The sequence below is a fragment of the Acipenser ruthenus genome, chromosome 2, assembly GCF_902713425.1.
Source record: "Acipenser ruthenus chromosome 2, fAciRut3.2 maternal haplotype, whole genome shotgun sequence".
NCBI classification, from domain to species: Eukaryota; Metazoa; Chordata; class Actinopteri; order Acipenseriformes; family Acipenseridae; genus Acipenser; species Acipenser ruthenus.
This window is the reverse complement of record NC_081190.1, coordinates 117,144,613-117,154,201: the sequence shown is the minus strand read 5'-3', so window position 1 is coordinate 117,154,201 and position 9,589 is coordinate 117,144,613. Positions and strand designations below refer to the sequence as shown.

Here is a 9,589-nt window from a genome sequence, read left to right as displayed (position 1 = left end):
ACTTCAATCCTATTGCATCTCCATTGCGATCCATATGTTCTAATTTACAACACATCCAGACTCCTTATCTGTTTATCAGAGCTAAACTGCAATCCTATTGCATCTCCATAGCGATCCACATGTTCATATATTACAACACATCCAGACTCCTTATCTGTTTATCAGAGCGCTAAACTGCAATCCTATTGCATCTCCATAGCAATCCACATGTTCATATATTACAACACATCCAGACTCCTTATCTGTTTATCAGAGAGCTAAACTTCAATCCTATTGCATCTCCATTGCGATCCATATGTTCTAATTTACAACACATCCAGACTCCTTATCTGTTTATCAGAGCTAAACTGCAATCCTATTGCATCTCCATAGAGATCCACATGTTCATATATTACAACACATCCAGACTCCTTATCTGTTTATCAGAGAGCTAAACTGCAATCCTATTGCATCTCCATAGCAATCCACATGTTCATATATTACAACACATCCAGACTCCTTATCTGTTTATCAGAGAGCTAAACTGCAATCCTATTGCATCTCCATAGCAATCCACATGTTCATATATCACAACACATCCAGACTCCTTATCTGTTTATCAGAGAGCTAAACTGCAATCCTATTGCATCTCCATAGCGATCCACATGTTCATATATCACAACACATCCAGACTCCTTATCTGTTTATCAGAGAGCTAAACTGCAATCCTATTGCATCTCCATAACAATCCACATGTTCATATATTACAACACATCCAGACTCCTTATCTGTTTATCAGAGAGCTAAACTTCAATCCTATTGCATCTCCATTGCGATCCATATGTTCTAATTTACAACACATCCAGACTCCTTATCTGTTTATCAGAGCTAAACTGCAATCCTATTGCATCTCCATAGCGATCCACATGTTCATATATTACAACACATCCAGACTCCTTATCTGTTTATCAGAGAGCTAAACTTCAATCCTATTGCATCTCCATTGCGATCCATATGTTCATATATTACAACACATCCAGACTACTTATCTGTTTATCAGAGAGCTAAACTTCAATCCTATTGCATCTCCATTGCGATCCATATGTTCTAATTTACAACACATCCAGACTCCTTATCTGTTTATCAGAGCTAAACTGCAATCCTATTGCATCTCCATAGCAATCCACATGTTCATATATTACAACACATCCAGACTTCTTATCTGTTTATCAGAGAGTTAAACTTCAATCCTATTGCATCTCCATAGCAATCCACATGTTCATATATTACAACACATCCAGACTCCTTATCTGTTTATCAGAGAGCTAAACTGCAATCCTATTGCATCTCCATAGAGATCCACATGTTCATATATTACAACACATCCAGACTCCTTATCTGTTTATCAGAGAGCTAAACTGCAATCCTATTGCATCTCCATAGAGATCCACATGTTCATATATTACAACACATCCAGACTCCTTATCTGTTTAACAGAGCGCTAAACTGCAATCCTATTGCATCTCCATAGCAATCCACATGTTCATATATTACAACACATCCAGACTCCTTATCTGTTTATCAGAGAGCTAAACTGCAATCCTATTGCATCTCCATAGAGATCCACATGTTCATATTTTACAACACAACAACTCCTAAGACTCTTCCAGTTGTCTAAACTAATGAACGTTTCATTTGTAAGCACACCAGACAATTGTTCAAAATATGTATCACAAAATGCATGTTACACTCCCCCCTTTCGGTTGCTGACAAAATACACAATTTCAGACTGCAACCAAACATGTTCCTACCACCTCCTGTGGAACCCATCCATATGTCTTTAAATGTATCATTGCCAGTTTGAAACTACAACAACAGCGTCTTTGTTGCCCAAAATACTTTACCATTGAACCCCTCAAGTGTAATAGTATCTTCCATATGTCATGCAGAACCCCCCTCCCCCCTCCCGATGGCTCCTTGCCCTCTAACCTCATAATCTACTCCTTCAAATCATGAGGCTGCTTAACAAGTTCTTTGCAAGGACTAAAGTTCCCCAGCTGTTTTAATTACTAAATATACTGTATATGGGAAAACAGAAAAATGAAAAATAAAAAATAAATGAAATGAAATGAAAGAATAATTAAATGTGTATTAAATTAAACAAGTTTAGGAATAAAACACAAACATGTTGCTTCTGGCTTGATTTGAAAGACATTGGGGTTGAGCAGACTCCCCATTAGATGGCACTGAAGAGCACGAAGCGCTGCAGGTGATTCGGACCAGGGAAGCTCTTGGAAAAGCAATGGCTGAAAGGGCTCAGTGATTCACAAAGTTTCAATTTTCCCATTACTAATACATATACTTGTTGTCAATGGGGAAAAGGAAAGAAATGGTCCACGAGAAGTTTCTTTCGGGTAAGTTTTTTTTTTTTTTTTTTTTAATTTTTTGCTTGAATGTGCATTTATACATTTATTACAAGAAGCTTTTACCGAAGGCCGTACCGAAGCCAGGGTTCTCGAGTAGGTTTTGTAACCGAGATGGAAGCGCATTACTACAGTCAGATATGCAACAGATCCTAGTTTTAATGTGGTATTTTTTCATGGATATATATTTATATAAACGTTTTATTTCAACACGAGATTATGTCAATATGACCGGAATGCCGCTGATAATGTTAAGTTTCACATATTTACCATGATATTTCGTCGCTAACGAATACGGGGCAGGTAACTAGAGCCAAATAACAATTATTGCCGAAAACAAAGCTAATTTGCAATTCGGAATCCACGAATACTTTTTCGTTTTATTCGTGTTTTCTGTTTTTTAGGGTTTAAATTACCAGTCGGGTTGTGTAGGTAATATGTGTGATTGCCAGGTTTTCTTAACATTTCAACTGGCAACCGGGCTGGCTTGACTTTGCTATTTTCACATTTCATGTTTAGGTCATACTTTAGTTAACGCATATATATATATAATATATATATATATATATATATATATATATATATATATATATATATATATATATATATATATATATATATATATTCTTTACAAATACATAGTTTTCTATAATGACGAGACAAGCACATTTTGTAAAAACTGAACAAAAACGACTAAGGTCAGAAAGGCGTAAAATACAAATATGACTATAAATGAAAATGGTAACGTTGAAATAGCAGCATGTGACTAATTGTTTGTTATTAAGGAGACGGGGATGAATCTGTGGGGCACAGTTTACACAAGAAGAAGCATAAAAAGCACAAGAAGCACAAAAAAAAGCACCAAGAAGAAGTCGGACCCAGCTTCTCCTCAGAAGCCCTGGAGTCCGATTCAGGAGTCCTTAAACCTCAGCTGAAACTGAAGATCAAACTGGGGGGACAGACCCTAGGAACGAAAAGGTAAAGATGGTAGAATTAAGAGCCTAAAACTAACCAGGGTCTGGTTTGTTAAAGGTGTCTAACAGTAGTACACTACAGTATTGTACTGCATCCTCTCTCTCTCTCTCTCTCTCTCTTCCTCTCTTCCTCTCTCTCTCTCTCTCTCTCTCTCTCTCTCTCTCTCTCTCTCTCTCTCTCTCCAGACTGCCTATATATATGATAGTAATTGGCGGTGTTTACATGCAAGTTTTAATCGCGCTACTATAGTGCATTCATGACGTGTCACACGCAAATGACGCATGATTGTGCTCCTTCCAAAAGTGCACGGCAAAAAAAGTGTGTGACTCAAGTGTCATTACATTTTGGTAAAGCACGGTAAAGTGCGTGCTAATTGGCCTCATTAGTCCCATAGCAACAAACTCCACAGTCGTGCAACATACTTAATGACAGACTTTCATGAAATAACACGATCCCTCCTCCACTTCCCCTATGTAAAAGAACGCTGTTCTCTGGGATACGGTCTTTCTGTCCTCCTCTGTAGCGTAAGTAAGATTTTCCTTATCCCAGTCTTACTAATACAAATCAGTTCAATATCCATCCATCCAGAATTATCAATCCGCTTCTCCTGATGAGGGTCGCGGCTAAATTATATATAAATTGCATATAGAGATGTTGATTTATACCATTATTTATTCATTCTAGTGTATTATGAACGATGCCTGAAAACTACTAGATTGTTATGACCAGCATTATTATCATAATAATAATGCTATGAATTATGTAGCTTTTTTCCTGCAGGATGTTTCAAGCTTCCACCCCTTCTGACAGCACGCAACACCAGACTGACCAACTGTGAATTGTTTCACAGTCTCTGTTTTACATGTGAATCCTAAGAATAATTTCTGGAAAATAATAACATACCGCACATACGCACACTTAGCCTCAGCCACGCGTTAAAGGGCTTTATCTCCTCAACCACAGTAGCTAGAGTGTCCAAACCAACTTTAATGTGAAGACCAATTGTGAATTGTTTCACAAGCTATCCTTTACATGTGCATCAAACAAATAAATTGTGAAAAACAATAACATACCGCATATACGCACACAGCGTACCTGACATGCGTAAAATGGCTTTATCTCCTCAACCACAGCAGCTACAGCGTTCAAACCAACTTTAATTTAAAGGATGCCAACTGTGAATTGTTTCACAGCGTCTGTTTTACATGTGAAGCCTAAGAATATTTTGTGTGAAAAAAAAATATATTTGGGGAGATCAAGCCATTTTACGCATGTCGGGATAAGTGTGTGCACATATCCGATATGTCTTGTTTTTCACATATTATTCTTAGGAAACAAAAGCTGTGAAGTTGGTTTGAACGCTGTAGCTGCTGTAGTTGCTGATCCAAGAGCATCGTCTGATCAACAGCACCAAGAGGTGGTTGAGTTGCATGCCGAATTTCTGCGCACAATACGATTCCTTTCCTGCAAACCCATTGCATGGGACTGAAGGAGTTCTTCCCATACAAGACTTAATCTAGCCAGTGTTTGTCTGCGTCGTCTCCATCCATCCATTTTTCGTCGCAACTACGTTGTAAGTAGGCCTATGATTTTATATACCCTTATAACTAATTAGCAAATACACACAAATTATGTATTAATTATATTAACAGTGTTGGTGTAAGTTTCCACATTTTCTGCATAATTAATTTTAATATTTCAACAAAGTACCTGTGTTTGAAACCAACACATCATGAGTTGTTTTTAATATATTTGTTCCATATTAACACATATGTGTGATTATTGAACACATAATCCTTTTGTTTAGCTCATTAACAGTTACACAGTTGGCTAAGACTAATATATATATAGGTGTGTGAAAGGACGTCAGTAGCCTAAGAAGCTTAAGAAAAGCAGTAATGGGAATTGGTGAGAGCTGTCGGTTTTTGTACACATGCTACTTCTACCATTTCTAGAACAATAATTCTAAACAATAACAGTAATAACTATTATTATTTTCTTCTTCTTGGCAGCATGAACCGTTTGAACTGCAAGCCCTTTGCATTCTAGACAGATGGGGGGGGGGGGGGGGGGTAACCTTCTCTTCATCTCTGCCTAGCGCGAAAAGCCTCATGTAAACCCCATGTGCATTATTTGAACGATATCCTTTATCGCGCAGCATCTCTTTTCAGCGCGTTTGGTGATGTTTCAATAAACCCTCCCATTATTTTATTATTAATGAGGTCGTTTGCATTTGGACGACTAAATTCTCTCTCTAAAATAAACTCTCATGTAAACGTGGAAGCAGATCTGTCATGACCAAAAAAGCGCGAGAGATCTGTTGTCACGCGTTTCAATTTCTGCTTGTAAACTGCCCCAATAATTGCTAAACCCAACATGCTCACCAATTACCCCTGATTGGCACAAATAATGTAGCTAGTTAAGTCCATATTTGAACTGTTAGAAATTACAATGTGCCTGGGATTGTTATAATACATCAGTACTGTAATATGCAGTTACCTCATTGCAAATACAGAAAGGAAGGACAAGTAATCCATTTTTGATAGTCATACAGTAGACGCTATGAATTCCTCTGGCTACACATTGAGTGTTTGAATGTGTTTTTGCTGTAACAATGTGGCATTCATGTTACTAGGGCTGCAATCGATGGTACTCGCTTGCATAATTTATTGGTGACATCACCATAGCTACTTGTTTATATTTGATTGAAAATCCTATTATTTTACAGGTAATCCATGTAAATGGAGTAAAACATTCATATGTAGTTTAAAAGTACGTTTTGTAGAACAGTAATCATGTTTTTATAATTTAAGTAAAAATATAAGTGCAAGTTGTTTATTTACACGTAATTGAGCCTGCTTGCGATCTATACAGTAAGCTTGCATTGCAGCAGCACCAACTGCAGCAGACAAAGCTTTATTTAACAGTCGCCGTTCCAAGAAGGTTATCGGTCACATTTTTCTACTGCTTAAAATATTAATAATATGAACTTACGCTTGTCAAGTTATGCCTCCATGATAGGAGTCGCTTGCACTAATTTTTTTTTTGGTTGTCTGGGAATTTAACGAAAAAATCCCAAACAGCAGGAGGGGTTTCGAGACGTTTCTTTCAGTACAGCTTACGCCTTACAATAAAACGCTTTGCTGTCGAGACGGCGAATGAAGAAATGAAAGGTCTGGCTCTGGATAACACCAGCTGGCGCGGGGAGGGGCGGACGGTGCTCAGTTTTCGAAGTTAAAGTTATTAGTGTTAGCATATATTTTGTATGTTTCAAACATATTTTGCACTTTTCCTACACTGTCTTGTACACTAGGTATTCAGTACATATTTTACTAAAGCACTACAGTCACCAGAGGTACCCACTCACTGCTTTGGATACTATACCCTGCTCCATACACAGCACGATTTGGTAGCGGATTTTAATAACCTTTTGTTTACTTAATATGAATTATACAAATTAAAAGATCGACTTTTGCGTGTGAGCGACATTTAATGTGTGATTTATAGTATTCACACATTGTCAAACAGTTTGTTAACTGACAAACCTTCGGAGGTTTAAAACAATCTTCGAATCCCTGGCTAGCGAACAAACCTTAGGACACAGCCCTACATGGTACACACACAGACTTAATGTTGAGTTTGATGAAGTAGCACCAGACACACTTTTATTTTTTAGTGTAAACCAGTGTGTCTGGGGAAAGCAGAAGGCGTAATGGGTTAAGCCAGAAGATGTGTCTAATATATTGCAACAAATATGTACAGTCTCTTGTTTTGGCTAAACTGTGTATAAACATCAGTGTAACTGAACTGTTTTATTTGTGCTTCTTTGTACAGTGTTCCGACATTCACTGTGGTTCCTGAGCTGAACCGGTCTCCATCCCCGTTAATGATATTGGATGATGAAGATGAACAAACAGAAGGGGTCCCCATTGAGCAGTATAGGGCCTGGCTTGGTAAAGATGTTAGTTATTATACAAGATATCCTAGGTTATTTTTTGTTTTTGTTTGTTTTTTTAAATAAGTGTAGTGCTGATTCTTGATTTGGATTGTACAGTAAACACAATAACCACACTGACCACTGAGCTGTTTGGCATTTTAGATGAAGACAGCAATCTTGACCCTTCACCCTTAGCTGAATTGGAGTCTGGGAGCCTCCTGGTGTGCCCAGAGGATGAGGAGGAGAAGTGGCTGGATGCCCTGGAAAAGGGGGAACTAGATGATAACGGAGAGTTGAAGAAGAACATTGACGAGTCTCTTCTCACTGCAAGACAAGTAAGGGCCTGAGGAGGTTATAATAGTACAATTTAGTTTAATACTTGTGCAGTGCTGGTAGTTTAGGTCATTAGTACCTTTTTTTTTTTTTTACAAAAAATTGTAGTAGTACATTTATGATCACTAATTTTAGATACTAAATCTGCCTTTAATTTCACAGAAAGCCCTTTTGCACAAGCAGCAGAGCCAGCCTCTCTTGGAGCTACCGATGGGTTACAAGGAGAAGGAAATGACAGAGGAGATGATGCAAAAGAGGGAGGAAAAGGCGCGCAAACGACGCCTGCAGGCAGCAAAGAAAGCAGAAGAGAACAAAAACCAAACCATCGAGAGACTGACCAAAACCAACAAGGCTAAAATCAAAACAATGCGGGAAAGAAAGTACAAACAGTCCCAGTGTCCTATGGTTAGATATAACGATTCCTTCAAAGGAACTACCATATCTTACCCCCACGGTGTTGCTACACCTTCTGTGGGGACCCTGTGCCCTTTGCCTACAGCTGTGCATTGTGGGGTTTCTGGATGCCTAAACATGAAGAAATACTCTTGTTCAAAGACTGGAATCCCCCTCTGCAGTCTTGGTTGTTACAAAAAGAATCGTCTCATACAAGGTTTGGCTTGAGAGCAGGTTTATTGTAATGGACAGAAAATGTGCTTCCAGCTGTGTTATTTTGTAAGGTAAAATGCTGCAATTCTTGTAGTATGTTTTCCAACAGAGAGACTGTTAACTTATTTTTTTCAGAAACAGACTTGATCCCTACTTATTGCTGCAGGGTTTGTACTGTTTAACCTCCCATATGATGTACAATGACATCTATTTATTTGCAGTGATACACTCAATTATGTAATAATAAACTTGTCATAAAAATATGTATTTAAGAATCACTGTAAGAAGGCTACCTAAATAAATCATTGTTTATATATAAGCATGTTATATTTGGTGAAAGTTCCATGTGGAATAAGATACTTTATTTTTGTACATAACTTAAATTCCTAAAATAAAAAAAAAGGTTAGTAAAACACACAAGCTTAACATTGCACTTTTTTGATAGTTACAAAATAATATTGATAATTCAAAAATATATATACTAAAAAAAAAAAAAACTTTGACAAAGGAACATTGAGAACTACTTCAGGGGTATCAGAATGCACAATAACATCACAGAAGCCTAGGGTTAAGGCCAAAAAAATTTGGCCCACCTTGCTCGTTTGGTTGTTAGTAGCTTATTGATCCCCAAAGCAGCTTCTTGAAGGATCCCAGGGTGTCGGCTTCAACAACATTACTGGGGAGCTGGTGCCAGACTCCCACAATTCTCTGTAAAAAAAAAAAAAAAAAAAAAGTGCCTCCTATTTCCTATTCTGAATACCCCTTTATCTAATCTCCATTTGTGACCCTGGTCCTTGTTTCTTTTTTTCAGGTCAAAAAAGTCCCCTGGGTCGACATTGTCTATACCTTTTAGGATTTTGAATGCTTGAATCAGATCACCGCGTAGTCTTTTTTTTTTCAAGACTGAATAGGTTCAGTTCTTTTAGCCTGTCTGCATACGACATGCCTTTTAAACCCAGGATAATTCTGGTTGCTCTTCTTTACACTCTTTCTAGAGCAGCAATATCCTTTTTGTAACAAGGTGACCAGAACTGAACATAATATTCTAGATGAGGTCTTACTAATGCATTGTAAAGTTTAACATTACTTCCCTTGATTTAAATTCAACACTTCACAATATATACAAGCATTTTGATGGCCTTTTTTACAGCTTCCCCACATTGTCTAGATGAAGACATTTCTGAGTCAACATAAACTCCTAGGTCTTTTTCATAGATTCCCATTTCATAGATTGCACATTTTTATTGCCTGCGTGCAGTACCTTACACTTTTCTCTATTAAATGTAATTTGCCATGTGTCTGCCCAGTTCTGAATGCTGTCTAGATCATTTTGAAT

The 9,589-nt window shown here is 37.6% G+C and overlaps 1 protein-coding gene across 2 annotated transcripts; it reads left to right on the top strand.

Annotated features, from left to right (window-relative positions):
- Positions 1–2,168: 2,168 nt before the first annotated feature.
- On the top strand, positions 2,169–8,572 carry LOC117408893 (INO80 complex subunit B-like). 2 transcript variants are annotated; one of them, XM_059006510.1, is made up of 5 exons: positions 2,169–2,393; positions 3,191–3,380; positions 7,212–7,330; positions 7,477–7,649; positions 7,810–8,572. In XM_059006510.1, the coding sequence occupies exons 1-5, from the start codon at positions 2,351–2,353 to the stop codon at positions 8,266–8,268; spliced, it is 984 nt and encodes a 327-aa protein (XP_058862493.1). In that variant the 5' UTR covers positions 2,169–2,350; the 3' UTR covers positions 8,269–8,572. The 2 variants fall into 2 exon arrangements, with proteins under 2 accessions (XP_058862493.1, XP_033870193.1); XM_034014302.3 differs by having other exon boundaries at positions 2,173–2,393; positions 3,188–3,380.
- The last annotated feature ends 1,017 nt before the right edge of the window (positions 8,573–9,589 follow it).

What these genes read in the sequence shown, in the direction of transcription:
- LOC117408893 (XM_034014302.3), top strand. Translation starts at nt 2,351, where the DNA reads ATGGGGAAAAGGAAAGAAATGGTCCACGAGAAGTTTCTTTCGG. An exon ending in GCAGTATAGGGCCTGGCTTG is followed by an intron (nt 7,331 to 7,476) that starts GTAAAGATGTTA and finishes TTGGCATTTTAG; the next exon opens with ATGAAGACAGCAATCTTGAC. An exon ending in CTCTTCTCACTGCAAGACAA is followed by an intron (nt 7,650 to 7,809) that starts GTAAGGGCCTGA and finishes TTAATTTCACAG; the next exon opens with AAAGCCCTTTTGCACAAGCA.